Source organism: Eucyclogobius newberryi, unplaced genomic scaffold (genome assembly GCF_026437365.1).
Source record: "Eucyclogobius newberryi isolate DKJ021-1_F unplaced genomic scaffold, fEucNew1.0.hap1 SCAF_8, whole genome shotgun sequence".
Lineage (NCBI taxonomy): Eukaryota > Metazoa > Chordata > Actinopteri > Gobiiformes > Gobiidae > Eucyclogobius > Eucyclogobius newberryi.
In genome coordinates, this window is record NW_027316500.1 from 16,347,812 (window position 1) to 16,364,491 (window position 16,680).

Consider the following 16,680-nt stretch of genomic DNA (forward strand, 5'->3'; position numbering starts at 1 on the left):
GCACTAATTGAATAGATCCATTACCCTGGAGCAGAGGCGCCTGTCACCGCCTGAGCATGGGATGGATCCACGATCCCTGAGCGCTGCTGACGCAGAGCGCAGAGCGACGGCTTCCGCTGCTCCGCCGCTGCCGTGTTATGATGCTAGCTGTCGTTAGCAGGCTAGAGCTAGACTAGCTGGAGGCTGCTCTGGTACTTATTGCGAAAAGGGCGATAATTAGCCAGACACTTGGGCTTGGGTTATACCATAGCCAACAGTAACATAACCCGCTTGAGTTTTCCCCGGCAGAGGGGACGACATCAAGTCAATGCTTTCGACATAGCATCCAGGTGAGTGTCATTTGGTCCGTTAACGGAGTTTTACATTTTATGGTTAGCAAATGAATCGCCCGGTTAGCGGAGCATTACGGCCCAGGCGGGTTTTTGGTTTCACATGTCTACATGTTACAATCCCACGTGTTTAAAGTGCCTGTAATATTTATTTCACGTTGTATGCAATAGTGTTGACCATCGTTTACACAATACTGTCCGTTTGCTCCAAAAAGTCTCAGATTGTCTGGTACTTTTGCTTCAACACAAAGTCTCCTTTTTAAATTAAAAACCTATCCAAACTTAAAGTTGCCCACAGGACCAGGCCTAAATTGTCCTGTGATGAACGAAGTAAAGCTGCATATTGACTTCAGAGATCCCTTTGTAATCTACACTGTTAACGAGCGGAACCCAAACCCTCAGACCCAACGCTGTATTACATTAAATTACTGCACACTTACTGCTTGTGGACTTCTTTTACACTGTTCACGTATATACAAATAACATATATCTTCTGTTTCAGGTTGACTTTGGGATTAAAATTCATGTGTGGATTACTGGCCATGTTTTAGGAAATTATTACGGGATTGTTGTCATTAAAAATGCCCACTGACACAGATCTCATCTACTGCTGCTTTTCTCCATGTTTGGATCCACCCTTCATTTACTAAAGACATCCTTGGATATACATTCATCCTGCGGTGGTCATTGAGCTTCAAGCAAACATTCACCATGTGTCACAGTTGGAAGGATATGTTCAGATTAGTATAAATATATGCCCAAAGGAAGCCCTGGCAGAAAGCCTAGGACGGGATAGGTACTGAGAAACGTTTTCCGGAGAAACATGGCTTCAGTTTGGAAGAGACTGCAACGTGTGGGGAAGCATGCCTCCAAATTCCAGTTTGTAGCATCCTACCAAGAGCTGATGGTGGAGTGCACTAAAAAATGGTAAGTTTTGCACTAACGGGCTTCTACAGCACTGTCATATTACCCCTTGAAAACTATATGTCTCCGTCTGTGCTGGAATGCTTGAGTGGTGGCCATAATTCACACACAACTCACACACACAGTGTGCAGGCATGTCTGTGCACTGGGAGGGGCGGACTGTTATGTTTTGCCCTTATGCCATAGTAAATGCATTATATATGCTGGAAGAAGGTGTTCTGCATAATTGTATTATTACATTTCTATGGCAGATATTGAGCCCATTAGACACACAAAGAGATACGTTTAAAATACTATGTTTATATTGTGTTGGTTTAGATGTGTTTAGTTGAGTTTATATCTTAATTTTAGAGCACATTAAAAATGGTGATGCATTTAGATAGACCGTCACTCACTCATTCTAACTATATTATCTAACTATAGTATAACTATTTACAAGGCAAGGCAAGTTTATTTGTAGAGCACATTTCATACACAGGGCAATTCAAAGTGCTTCACACAGCAGGAAAAATGCATTCAAATCACAAAGAAATTATAGAAACGGAAATACAATAAAATTAACTAATTAAGAAAAACAAAAAAAACACCTAGCCACAAAGGGTAACGTGTTTTCAGAGTCCAACTCCCTTATAAAATCAGTCCAACTGATTGTACATACTTTTCCACATCCAACGTGTTTCGGAGTCCAACTCCTTTTTTTACACAGTCTGTACAGATTGGCTGCACTCGGTTATAAACACAATAAGTACAGATCCTGTCTAGAGTGAAAGGCTCTTGTGGGGCAAAGATGTAGCCTGCAGACATGCAGTGTGAATGCCGGAGGCGTGACTAACACACAGCCCCACGAGCTTCAACCTGGACAGATGTTAACGTGTTGGAGAATGGAATGAGAAAAATGCACATGTCTTCTCAGAGCCAGAGGTGGGTGGGCTCTGCGCCCTGGCTGGAGTTTACTTTGTTTTGCAACTTTATCTGATTTTTTTTCATGGTATTCAACAGTAGAAGATTGGTATGCAATTATAATCCATATCCATGTATCAGTGTTTCTCAACTTTTGAGACAGTACCCCTATGTGTGTGCACTTAGTAAATGTAATTATGTCCTAATTTCATGGTAATCAGAAGTTTTACAATTTTACAATACAATGAATCACTCTAAGTTGACTAACTAACAAACTATTAAACCCCAGATACTCTTTTAAACAGAATGTATGGTTTCTGTAGCGAGGAGACGACTTCTATTCTACTCTCTTCTTCTGATGCTTAACATCTACGTAAGCCTTGTTCACTCCTACTATTCCCTAGAAACTCTAGTTTTTCAGGCAAGATTGTATTTTTCTTCTCTCCCTACTAAAATATATTTACAACATGCTGCTGAATGACATGTTTACATTTGTGGCAAGGATATGAGAATTACACCATGCTAATGACACAGTGGCTGTATTTATTACATGGTAATTCTACTCTGCTGAATGCAAGCTTGGCTAATCAAGGCCGTTTCTCACTACACATGACATGAGAAGAGAAGTCTGAGAGCATCAATGTGTTAGTCACTCCCCAAAACACAACAGTGCGGCTGTTTACTATTCAGCTGTTTGGAAACACAATAAGTGGAAAAGTCTATTCTATTTAAACTCAACATAAACCAAGAAGACGTACAGAGTGAAGTTAATGAAGTCTTGCATTGCTCCATAATAATTAAATTATACAATTAGGACAAATCGGATAATTTTTCTGCCTTGAAAATGAGATGATGTATCTCAAGGGGATTTCCATTAATACAATCAAATCCCAGATCTGAGGATGAGGTTTGTGATGTGGTAGAATCTCCTAGAACATTCACTATGACGTGTGATATACTGTTAATTTCATTGCAGCAAAAATGCTTCTGACAACACGCACGCATGTGATTTTTCTGATTGTTTGAAGTTTGCACATAGCCTGATATTTCTTGCCAAGATGGCAAGAATCAAACCCAAGACCGTCTTGCTGAGAAGCAATGGCACCGCTCACTATGTGCACATGCACTTCACCATCTACACAAGAAAAGGGCAAACTCAATAGCTTAAAGTCTGATATACACTGTGCCAAGTCCAAGTTGATGTTTGTGAGCAACAGGATGCCAAGGACAATAGTAAACTGAAGTTTTTACAAAAAAAGTCTGAAAGCATGTCACTGTTTGTCAGTGTGGAGTGGAAGTGACCGGCCTGTGTCAGGCTGTGACATGTCGACTTGTGCTGAGTACATGTGCATTATTGCAGCACTCCATCGTCTCCTGCCAAACAAAAATCCTTCTGCCAAATTCAGGGACTTTATAATTATAATTTTAATGCATTTGATTTATATAGTGCTTTCTTTTTACTGGATACTTTTCCACAGCTAAAACCTTGCTTTGTGTTCTGCTCCGGTTAATACGTTATGTTTAACTCTTGTTAGATTGTGTTACAATATTTACTTCAACCCCTTAAAACAGACCGGGGCATTTTTGTGTCCCATGGACTCTATCTGGCACGTGTGTGTGTGTGTGTGTGTGTGTGTGTGTGTGTGTGTGTGTGTGTGTGTGTGTGTGTGTGTGTGTGTGTGTGTGTGTGTGTGAGTGTGAGTGTGAGTGTGAGTGTGAGTGTGAGTGTGAGTGAGTGTGAGTGAGTGTGAGTGAGTGTGAGTGAGTGTGAGTGAGTGTGAGTGAGTGTGAGTGAGTGTGAGTGAGTGTGAGTGAGTGTGAGTGAGTGTGAGTGAGTGTGAGTGAGTGTGAGAGTGTGAGAGTGTGAGAGTGTGAGAGTGTGAGAGTGGGTGAGTGGGTGAGTGAGAGTGTGAGAGTGTGAGAGTGGGTGAGTGGGTGAGTGGGTGAGTGGGTGAGTGTGTGTGCTTTATTAAGTACTGAGAGAATGTTTATCGTGTAATAGTAATATTATGTGCGTTTCTGTACTGTTGATTGCTGCTGCCTTGGCCAAGTCAGATTCTGAATTTCATTGGGAACTCCTGGTTGAATAAGGGTATAAAAAAAAGATCTATCGAAAATGTTGTTTTAGTTTTAAAAATAGGTTTCAGTTCATTTCATTTGTTCACCTCCAGACCTAAGTACTGGCTGAAAGAACATCAAAACTGTCCCCTCCTGTAAGTGTTATGAATGTGCATGAGTGAACATGAATGAGTTGTGTATATGTGTTAATTTATCACTGATATATTTATAATAATGGAAATGTATTTTAATATCTTTTATATCTATGGGGGGATTTAGAAATGCCCAACCAGGGACGGGAGTTGAAAATTAGCTCTGACCATAAACTTTGTATGCATCACATTGGCTACAGGTTTTGTTTTGTAACTATGTATGATTGCATTGTCCCTGTCAAATAAATGTTCTGAACATCAACAATACAGATTTTAATAATTGCCATTTAACACTAAACATCCATCCATCCATTCTCTGCCACTTATCCGGGGCCGGGTCGCGGGGGCAGCAGTCTGAGCAAAAAAATAAATAAAAAAACACTAAACATATTCAACTTTATTCTTCCAATGTCTGAACTTTGCTCCAAACCACATGCTTTTGGACCTTTAGCCTTCATCTCAATTATTAATTGCACAGCCCAATAACAACCACACAGTGACTGTGTTCCTGTTCTGTGTTCGATATCTGCCCTTCTCACAGCACATGTCACAGTAACCATGTTTTTCTTCACTCGCCTTAATCTCTATAATGTAATGTGTTCCAAACAATCTCTTTCAGAAAATAAAAGGCTGTGCTGCTCAAAAGTCTTCACTACAATCCCTACAATAGTTGACTTGAAAACAATAGCGTCTTTTTGTTGAACCGCCGCTCGAAGCACAATTTGTGGTTCTAAAACAACTACTGCACTATTCCACTCTTTGCATTCTCACTGTACTTTGAATACTTTTGGCTATAAAAAGGATGTTGCGGTCAAATACTTATTACATTTTTGTCTACCTTTGTCGTTGTTGTGCTTAAGGTTGGTTGGAGTGGGCGACAATGACAAAAATGAATATCTCGATAATGATAATCAAATAGAAATGTATCAAAGCATGTTTTTAAACGTATTAGTTGAGGTTTATTTAGCAGACTATGTGAAATGCCGGTCAAATCAAACACAAAAGTGTAGAAATATCCCATTATACCCTTATTTGGAAGTTTACTGCATAACCTTTCATTTTTATTTTAATCGGCTCTTTTTGGTGAATTTATTTTTCATTATAAAAGATACCTGTGATATTAAAATGTAGCAGATCATCCCAAATATTATACTACATTGTAATATCTACATTTCGATATACTTCCCTTTATTTATTGGTAATAATGGAGCGTGCATGATGGTAATAAAACTGTCATTGATTTATGTGATTTCTCTCTCCCAGGCAACCGGACAAATTAGTTGTTGTTTGGACGCGAAGAAGTCGAAGGAAATCGTCCAAGGTTCGTTATACGTCTTCTGATGAGCCTTCATGTTAGAATGCTCTTTGCACTGACTCTTTGTCTGTCCCACAGTCCCACAGCTGGCAGCCTGGCATTAAAAACCCTTACCGTGGTGTGGTGGTGTGGCCAGTCCCAGAAAACATTGAGATCACTGTCACCCTGTTTAAGGTAAGTAGCAGCAGTATTCTGAGGCTGGCTTTGGCGAGACTGTACTTCAGCTATACTTATAGTAGTAACATAGTAGTGATGGACTGTAAATGACTCGCATGTAAACAGGAAATGTCCCACAGTCTTTTAAACACGTTTGGTCTCCGCAGTGACGGACTCCCTCACTGGGCCGTGTCCTCTTACCATGCATATTTACAGATTCCATTTCAGTGGAGAATATGACGCAGGGCAGATTCCCTTCTTAAAGGGGAGAACTTGTTTTTTTGTCCCTTCTTTATATGTAAAGACTTGCTGTAAACCTAATTTCACCTTGTGGGACAGTAAAGAGAACTTGACTTGAACTAGTACTATACAATTACTAAGTTGGTGTGTAAAATGTTAAGTCTTTTCTGTGGAAATGTACACTTCATCACTAAAACATTTAAGAAATCAAGCCTTTAGCACCAGTTCAAATTCTATCAAAATAAACTCTAAAGCTGTTAGCCTCTTTCTGACTGCTTAGTTATTGATCTGAAGGAGTGTGCCAAAGCAGAGGTTACACAGGGAGGCCATCACTGTCTGCTTTTAATCCTGGCTATTGATTTTTTTGCTGGAACATAATCACTGTGTAGTTTGTAAAAGGCTATTTGAGCCAATTACAGGATGTTGTGAACACATTTAAGGCGACTATTTCTGAACAAGCTAATGAGGCCTCTTCTGTTGTCTCTGTCATGTCAATGTTTACTTGTGCCTTCACAGGACCCCCATGCAGAGGAGTTTGAAGATAAGGAGTGGACTTTTGTCATTGAAAACGTAAGTCATTAGTTGGAGCTAAATCACCACATTTAGAAAAATCTTTGGATATGTTCCTTTTGTTAAATGTGCATTCAGCGCCATCATGTGGTACTAACGCACCATTACATGTCAATGCTTCAGTGCAATAGAATTATTATTGCTGTTGCGTGATATATCATCGTTTGCTTTGGGGGTGTTTTAATATCATGATATGCATATTAATTATCATTTCTGTAAATATGCCAGAATTAGCCATTTCCTCTCAGATGCAAGAGCAAGAACATAAACACTTTGACAAGACGTGAGGTGTGGAAGCAGATTTTTTAACTATACCTTAAATTGCAGAAAACATGTACCTGTAACCTATTTTCAGCTATATTGTCATTCATATTGTTATCGCATATTACTTAATAATCAAACACATTTTGATGGTCATCATGCTTTCCAACATTGACCTACATAAAATAAAGATCTGGTTTAACAATTATTGCTCCTGGACAAATGAAGAATTACATCTATATTTTGCTTTATACAACGAGATTCAAGAACATTTGATTTAAAAAAGTAATATATAAAAAATATTAACCCTAAATGTCACATTCTGTCTCTGTCACTGTTGCCCTTTTATTTAGAACCTGAAAATCTTGTATTTGTCCTATATCGTGCAAGTTCTTGAATGAAATTAATGAAAAACATGTCCAAAATCGCCAAATCACCAAAGCAAGTTCCTATGTTTTGGAATTTTGTTCATTGGTAATGACAATAATCCTTTTCTGATTCCGATTCTTAAAACTCTTAACTCAGAAAAATCTCAGAATTGTGTTCTTCTTCCTCTTGCTCTAAAAAGGACCCCACAGAATTATGTAAGATCACAGTAGCATAAGACATGGACCATTCAAACTATATATATTTATTTTTATTCTATGTGTGCATTAAATATGTGTGAACTTGTCCATATCACACAGGGGGAGTTTGCTATAGCGTCATCATTACTTATGACTTACTATTTAGTATAAAGTCACTGTTATGGATTGTTTTGATCCCAGAAATTTAAATATACTTATTTAGTAATGATCACAACAGCATTAGAAAAGACTGAAGTACCTAACCGGTGAAATGTACCAGTCTTGTGTATTTCATAATATTGACATAAGGTCACTAAGTACTAAGTTAGTACTAAGTTGACACACTTCCCTCGTGTGGATGCTGGGCTCAAAAGACCAGCGGCAGTGGCAGCTGTGGTCTTTGATAAAAAGCTGAGAAGACAAGCAGGTCAGCTGCTGTCCTCAAAGTAGAGCGTGGGAGAGTGAAGAAAGTGCAGAAAAAGAGAAGGAAACACATTTGTGTGTGCATACCTGACTAATGACAGTGAGATCAAAGCCAGGCCAGTGCACTGACAGCAGGAATGAAGAGGACAGAACAACCCCAAACAACAAGAATGGCCTCTAGGGAAACATAGCGCCTGTAAATACCCTATATCACACGGCTTCTAGTCATTTGTGCATAGTAATCATAATTAACAGAGTGTCTCTTTGGAATATGGCCGATACAAAAAATCTTCAAGAAATAATATATAGATTTTTACCACAAGAGGGCAGTGCAGCCCAACACCAGAAGAAATTCCAATGAACCATGTTAAGATGTGGATGTAGCTGTCTGCCCACACTCTGCTTATTGTTTTGTAATCAGTATAACAGCAATGACAAATTTTGTTTTGTTGCCCTGCATACATTTTTCCGCATTTGTCTATGTGTAAACTGGGTATGTAGAATGCTTTATAAATTGTCTTGAAGCAGACAAACGGAGAGGTGAGCTCCTCTGACCCCTCATCAGACGACACAGGAAAGAGGGAAGAATACGCCATTGTGCCTGAGCCGTGGAGATGATGAAATTTAAGATCCCTGCGCGCTGGTTTGTTCTTAATCTGGGGGCCAACCTCATGCTAGGCTAATCCCTCGCCGCTGAATTACCAGTCCTGCCTAGATTGTATTTTGTCATTGAAAAATGGCAGTGTCAAACACTACCTTTTCTCTCCTCTATTTGTTCGTCTGCCAAAGCGAATCGCATAATCAAAAGATGGGTAGAAGTCAGAATTGAAGGAGAGAAGAAGTGGCAGGCTGGAAGTGGCTTCACTGTGGTATCTCTAAATTGCATGCTACCCTCGCCTTTGACTGCTCTTTTAAATGGGAGCATATTATCAAAAAGGTGAGCAAATTGAGAGTCAAAAGATTTGATGGCTATATTTGAAAGCCTGGTGCTGACTGATTCTTTTGTGTGGGCCTCACCGTGTCTGGGTGGATTGGGCTTTTGCATATTAACAAAGCTGGAGATGGCAGTGTCCCTCCATCTTCAAAGCTTTTGTGAAGGATTTCCATAACTCACACACCGGACAATTGTGTCTAAGCTATCATGTCTCAAAATATTCAATATATAGTCCCACTCACACCTTGCCTTTCTGTGCTCAACCGATGTCCACCCCATTTCAGAAATGTTAGCCTTCATATCAGCTACGTTTCTCATTAAAAGTTAGAGCTAAATCACTTAAAAAGATGATTATTTTCCACTGAGGTGGTTCACGTTCCTATGTTGGAAACTGAATAGGCTACAATATCAATCCAATAAAAATTGCAAAAATAATGGTTTTGTTTGTAGTTAATTGGTTGTGAATTAGTCAAATAATTAGCAATAAATCAATTCTCAGTTGTAAAAATTTCCCCTGAACAATTTGAAAATCTTTGAAAAGTGCTTGTTTTATTGACTAAATACATATTTTCTGTTCATGGTTCAACATATTTATTTTCATCTCTAATATATGATGTACTCTCTTTTGTAGACCAAGTCCAACTCTAGTGCAGCCATTTTCATGCTGCAGCCTCCTCATGCAGACACATTCCTGTTAAACATTCCTGGTTTTAATAGAAAATTGTGTTGTGTGTTCTAAGACACACTTAGCAGCCCTGCTCCTTTACCTTTCCACACATTTCCCTGATAGACCTCTTCTCTACACATGTGGTATATCCTTCTGTCTGCCCTCCCTCCTCTCTAACTTGGAACACATTACCTAGGCCACTGGCTTGTGATCGCTGACTGGGCCTCAGGGAAGAAAAACACAATTATTTCAACCCTCTTCTATTCACGCAAAGGTGACAAAAGCTGGTATGAAGTATGAAATCCCAAAAGTTCCTCCTGTGCTAGGGCCGTCAAATTGGGATTAATCTGTGTGCACGCATGTGTCTCCGAAGTTTTTTACCTTTGCTCGTTTCTCATTTCCTAGTTTGCGGAAGCCAGGGCACAAATTTATTGTGAGGAGGTGTTGTGTTAATTTGAAATTGTGAAAATACAGCTACAGTGGTGTGGGATCACACAAATCAGCATGGAACAAATGCTGGTGACTTGAGGATTGCCATTGGAAATATTTATATTTTTTTCTCTAACTGGCAAATACATTTGAAACATTTGAGAGTTTGTTTTTATTTTTAAATTTCACCAAATTATTACTCAAATATGGAGATGCATATCAAATTGTGGGTTCACTGGATTGCTGTATCCAATTGTGTTGGTGTAGGCCGGGTGGTCCCTCATGTTGCCCTAATAGGCTTACTTGTTCCTTAATCCACCCCACACTACCCCGTCACATGGCTAGTCTGCTGACTAACTGTGGCCACACCATGAGTCTACATGGCCCTAGAGGGGACACGTCTCTGTGGATCTACTACCTCTGCGTTTGTAGCTGTTATCACAAATACCTTTGGCTACCACACATGAAATCAATGAAACAATGGTTGCTTACTTGAATCACAGTGGTTCTAGTGTAGCTGTTGGTCTTCACCTCAGTGTGTATCCTGTTAGAGTACTCTGCCTGAATGACACTGTGTATGTTGTTTCAATTTTGGGTTCAATACTGTAAGGAAAAGGCTTGATACTGATTTTAGATACACAATGATTACTAGAAATGCCCTTTTTCAGACAAAACATTTAAACCAAAACTCAAACTAATATTCTTTATCTAAAATAATGCCCGGATCAGGAAAAGTCTAACTTTACCTCTGTGATTGATTTCCCCCCCTATACTCGTTTTAGCATTGCTTAATATCTAAGAACCGATACATTTGACAATCCTATTGTGTGAGTTGACTTTAAATCTTTGAGTGTGTCCAAGTTGTGTCCTTGACCTTTATTCTGAGTCTGCTGACACAAGAAACTCAATCTTTCAATCTTTTATATACAGACTTATAGCCTCCAAACCTGATTTCAGTTTTTACTCATGACATTTACAATTACAGTGACTTTCAAATGTATTTGCATTTTGTCACGTAACATTTTTTGTGAAAGAGCAACACAAAGCGGAACACAATTGCGAAATGGAAGATTTAAAAAAACATGTTTTGCTGCAATTAGAGCTGCAAGTCTCTTGGGGTATGTTTCTACCAGCTTTGCACATCTACAGACTGACATTTGTTTGCCCATTTGTGAACAGCAGTTTTCAGATCTTGCCACAGATTCTCTTGGATTTAGGTCTGGACTTTGACTGGGCCATTCTACCACATGAATATGTTTAGTTTTAAACCATTCCATTGTAGCTCTGGCTTTATGTTTAAGGTTGTTGTCCTGCTGAAGGTGAACCTCGGCCCCAGTCTCAAGTCTTGTGCAGACGCCAACAGGTTTTCTTCCAAGATTGCCCTGAATTTGGCTCCATCCAGTTTCCCATCAGCTCTGAGCAGCTTCCCTGTCCCTGCTGAAGAAAAGCAGCCCCACAGCCTGATGCTGCACCACCATGTTTGACAGTGAGGATGGTGTGTTCAGAGTCATGGGCCGTGTTCATCTTCTGCCACACATCGCATTTTGCTTTTAGACCAAAAAGTTACATTTTGGTCTCATCGGACCAGAGCTCCTTCTTCCACATGTTTGCTATGTGCCCCACACTTCAAACCAGACGTTCTTGCCACTCTTCCAGTATTGGTCGTAGAGCAGGACAGTTTCCCTGTCCACCTGAGCTGAGGATCTCTGCAGCTCCTCCAGAGTGACCATGGGCATCTTGGCTGCATCTCTGATCAGTGCTCTCCTTCTTCGGCCTGATGGTTTGGTGGACGGCCTTGTCTTGGTAGGTTTAGTTTATAGTTTTATCTCTGCTTGAAACTTCTCCACAACGTTCTCCTTGAACTGCTTGTGTGTTCCTTGGACTTGATGATGCTGTTTGCTCCTCAACATTCTCTTAACAAACTTTGGGCCTTCACAGAACAGCTGCATTTATACTGAGATTAGATTACACACAAGTGGACTCTATTTAATCATTAGGTCAACGTTCGATCTTTCAGCATCCATCAGGAAACTTCTGACAGCCATTGGTTGCACTGAGGGAAAAGAGGCTGAATGCTTTTTTATTTTAAACAAATCTGTAAATCATGTATCATTTTCCTTCCACTTCACCATTGTGGGCTACTTTGTGCTGCTCTCTCATAAAACGTTAAAAGTTTTGGTTGTGATGTGATAAAACATGGAAAAGTTCCTTTTGCAAACCACTGTAAATTAACACAAAGCAAAATTGTCCTGAACATGTTTGTTATGTCTCCTACTAATCTCTGAGACCACATATAAATCAAAACAGTGGCCAAGAAAAAATCCCCCCATTATAATTTCTTGGCTTTTTGAATAAACAAAAATATCTGATTGATGTTGTGTTTTGTCTTTGTCTATCAAAATTAAACCTTTTTTCCCCGTTATTTCCAGTCACATGTCCTTCTCATCAAGTTTTGTTATTCTATTACTTTTATCCTGTCAAAGCTAAGTAAATATATTTTCCTATTATTTCTAGTTTTCCTTTGACACTGGAGATCTTGCGTTGGCCCTTTCTTCCCCTCAAATCCAGCCCTGAACTCACTCTTGCACCTTGTTTTTGGTGTCATGTGGTACGTGGCGACTATGGGTGGCAAGAGTTTGGCACAGTGTACGTTTGGATGATGACATCAGAGCAGTTATCTCAATCTCAAACTATTTATTTTTCCTTGGTGCTTCTTAAGATGGCGGCATGATGGAGACAGGTTTCTGTGGCATGCAAAACACTGCCTGGCAAATCCCCCTGTTTATCCACAAGCTTGACCCGCTGGGTTGGTGTAAGGTGGATCTTTCACTTCGGTGTAGTAATGTGCATGAGAGAGTGTTATGAATTTAGGTGTAGATTGACTTGTGTAACATTATCTTAAAGAATTTCAAATAGTTCGTGGTACCATTTTTGTCCTTGTAGTGAGAAAACTGTTCAGCTTGGTTGCAGTGAATAGCGGCCCGTTATGCATTCTGGTCCCAGAACTAAGCCAGGCACTGACAGTTGACTGATCACCAAACATGGTGCCCCTCTGTTTTGGATAGATCTGTACTTGCCGCTGCCGTTGCAAAGGATAGCTTTGTGGGTAGCGAAATTGTCTTTTATAGGAAAACGCTCCAGAAACCACAAATCTGGCACTGTCTTTTTATTTCATTCTCCACTCTTCTTCAAGTTCTCTCAAGTTGCTACAATTACTCTTATGTCTTATGACATTTCACTTTTCATGTTGGTCTTGATTCAGTCATTGTCATTTTTGGAAAAAATCATTTGAAAATCATGCTCCTAAATTAAAAAATCCAATCTGTGCACTAATTCCCCCTTGGTAGAAGGTGTTCATTGTTTCTCTTTCATTATCTCCTGCTTCTTAAAAACCCATATTATTTTCTCTTTGAGTTGGCCACAATCGGAGGCACTGAAGCAGAGCATCATCTTGCTAATGCTCTTTGTCTCCTCAGATTTGTCACTTAGCATGGAGAGTACACCTTTGTCATGGGGCAGACTGGGAAATAGGCAGGTTCTCACTTGGGGCAATTGTTTCTTGTCACAGGCCGTCCCAGATCACCCTCCCCCTTACGCAAATCAGCTTTATCGTGGATTAGAGCCCTATCATAGCCATGTCAGATCTCAGCAGCCTGCAGGAAACGGCTAAAACAAACAGAATCTCATAGATGACTTCAAGTGTTTTGAAGAACTCCACAAAACCTGTGAGCTATTTTGCCCCTCTCTTTAGCGCGTGGCATCATACTGCTGAAAGAACCTTCCTGTTTTACCCTTAATTCAATTACAGATTAACGCTTCTCTAGAAATTATGATATTTTTTCCCATTTATACATGTCTCACTAAGAAAAATGTTACTCCAAGTGTATATCCTGTACAGGGCAGGAGAAGAGCCTTGGACAGCACCCAGAGATTGACAATATTCTGTTTGTAAAGGGCGTAAAGGAGTGCCCAGCCAAAGCTGCCTCTGCCATTGAAACTCATTTAGCCACTTCTGTCCAAGATTTTGTCCATTCACTCATGAGAAGGACTGTAGATTGCCTGGTAAATTGAGAGCTCTGCCTTCCCCCAACTCCCCTCGCTAACACTGCCACTCTAGTATACACACATTTCCAGTTGTGTGTATCTTGCACATAACGATTCGTTTTCAGGGGGTTTATAATCAAATTTAGATGTAGAATTGAGAGATTGGTGCTGTGCTCCTATAAATGTACGGCGGAGGGATGTTATTGGCTATTTTGTGCCTTTATGCTGACCAACGGTGGTGAAAAGTGGGGAAAGTGATGAGCAGGCACTTGAAAGACCAGGAATAGACCCAAATCCGATCGACCCGTCTGTGCCTATCCTTCGCAACTATTTACCCCAATTTCCAATTTTTCATTGCTTCTCCTCTCTTTTAGTCTTTTTTTATAAACCATCCACTACTGTCCTTACTGTCATTTTCTCACAACCCTCCTCACTCCATTTCTTGACCATTCGCGTCTTGTAAACGGGCCCCCATGTTCCGTTTCTCTCTTTCCAGCAGAAGTGCAGAGGCAGGGCTTTTGCCTGCTGGTAATTTATTTTCCCATTAGCCCCCTGTCTGAAGTGCATCTTCTGGGTCTGAGTGTGCACTGGGGCCACCGAGGGCCACCCAAAAGAAAGACCCTGGACTTAAAGAGAGGAGGCCGTCCTGGACACACTGATAAGGCCCGAGAGAGATGTTTGGTCAAAAATGAATAAGGAAAGAAAAAAACATCTTGTGGCTGGCCAAATGTTGTCACCGAAATTAAGAGTTTACTATATATTAAAATGAGTCATTCAATGTTCAAAATATGTTTAGGCTAGGCTGACCTGTTGAAGCGGCGTCATGTTGCATTTAGATTATTTGTTGGATTTATGTGAGAGCAGAGCAAGCCGGCAGAAAAATGATCTTTCTTGGGTAGGATTAGGCTTTTTAAGGGCCAGCTATTTTGTGGCTCCTTGGCTTTCATCTTCTGCCATTGGAGACAACCCCACATTAAAGACATTCCTCTCTCTTTTTTCTTACTTCATATTATTTGACTTTTAGACACACACACACACACACACACTATGACCATGGCTAAGATTCACTCTAACCGGATGGCAAAACTCATTTTGACAGGGTTTGTCCGTATGCATTTTCAAATACCAACACTGTTTCTTATGTTCTACACTACATGCTTCATGTTCAAGTCTTCCTCGCTTACATCAGGACTGGAGAAGTGTGTGGACTGCTTGTCCTCGTAACTCAATTTGCACAATCATGTCCATTATGGGCTGCATTGTTATTGTAATTCATATAACTTTGTAGATAATACTGCATGCCCTTTATGTTTTGTTGCCGTTTTGTTGCCGTCCTGCTTGAGGAGGAGAAAATAAATCCTCATATACAATGATGGCGGATGAATACATTGGTCTTAATCTGCATGTGCCTATAAAGCCCATAGTGCAGTATTCATAGTGGTATGTAAAAAGGCCCACCTTATCAGTTATCAGGGGAGGCCAAATTGACACAGAGGAATCGGTCTATTGTGTGTGGATTCAAAGAGAGATGTGAGCACATTGGATGTCTCCATTTCCAATAACTATGACCTTGAGGCAGGAAGAACAGCACTGTGCCCCACCTCCAATCTGCTGACTACCAAATTCCACCCCACAAACATTTGATATGTTAGAGAAAAGGCTTACTCACTCAGAACTAGTTTTTTTTTTATTTCTATATAAATTTAATACAGAAATACTTTATTCGCTGTACGGCTTTAGAAATTAACAACCATATTTATAAACATGATTATTAAAGGTCCCATTAAAAGGTGAATTAAGGGGGGGAGGGGCGGTGCCTCATTGGAAGAGCATAATCCACTATCTGAAGGTTGGTGGTTAAAAAATGTTCTATATTATTTTAAATTACCTTTTTGAAATACAAATTTTTACGTGTATCAAATGTGTTTTAAAGGCATGGTGCCAAGTGTGATTTATGAAAGTGTATATAATATTATGTATTCTGACTTTTTCCTCTTGAACGAAGCATAAAATATTGATGTACTAACAATTTGTAAAAAACTTGAAAAGCAAATTAACAACATTTAACTTGCCTGTCTTTGCCCTTTGTTCTCTCAAGTTATGTGTCATGTGAGACTAGGCTTAAGATAAGTTTTGTTTCATATCAAGCAGAAGATCACCGTCCCTTTGAAGTTCATCTTCCGTTTATTTTTCCTCAACCATATTGTAAAAATCTGAAAATAACAAATGTTTTAAGAAGAAAGATCTCCAAATGTTTTAGATCAATTATGTGCATTGACCTATTTGAGACCTATTGACTTGTGACCTCTGTTTAAAAAACATTACCTGATTGCCGTGTGCACTTTTGTTAACACTACTCAGCTGTCAGTCCAAGACACCAAGGTCTATTAGCACTCATCTTAATTAATCCATCTCTCTTTGACAAAAAGGATCTGCCCCTCCTTCCTATGGCCCGTCCTGTTGGCATTTTGGGGCATTGGGATTCGGGAGAACCCCTGGGTACCCTCTTCCTGCCCTGACCCCCCTGCCCCCACCAGGGTGCACCTTTGGATCGATCCTGGGCCAGCTGGCACAGGGCAAGGGGCTTTTGATGGGTGATGCCCCAAACATTGTCTTCATCATTATTGTCAAACATTGTGACTTACAAACTGTGTAAATGGATATGTTTGTAGACCATTTAAAGTCATATGACAGGTTCTCATGCTTTTCTAA

General features: G+C 39.9%; 1 protein-coding gene across 5 annotated transcripts in view; it reads left to right on the forward strand.

Annotated features, from left to right (window-relative positions):
• Positions 1-838: 838 nt before the first annotated feature.
• The window catches only part of ehbp1 (EH domain binding protein 1), a 96,354-nt gene continuing 80,512 nt past the window's right edge, over positions 839-16,680 (forward strand). For 3 of the 5 annotated variants that reach the window (XM_072437185.1, XM_072437184.1, XM_072437186.1), the window contains exons 1-4: positions 840-1,256; positions 5,627-5,684; positions 5,757-5,852; positions 6,591-6,644. In XM_072437185.1, coding sequence (XP_072293286.1) covers positions 1,153-1,256; positions 5,627-5,684; positions 5,757-5,852; positions 6,591-6,644 — 312 coding nt within the window. In that variant the 5' untranslated portion in view covers positions 840-1,152. Of the gene's footprint in view, positions 1,257-5,626; positions 5,685-5,756; positions 5,853-6,590; positions 6,645-16,680 lie in introns of all 5 variants that reach the window. The other 2 variants (XM_072437182.1, XM_072437183.1) reach the window with 1 other exon arrangement.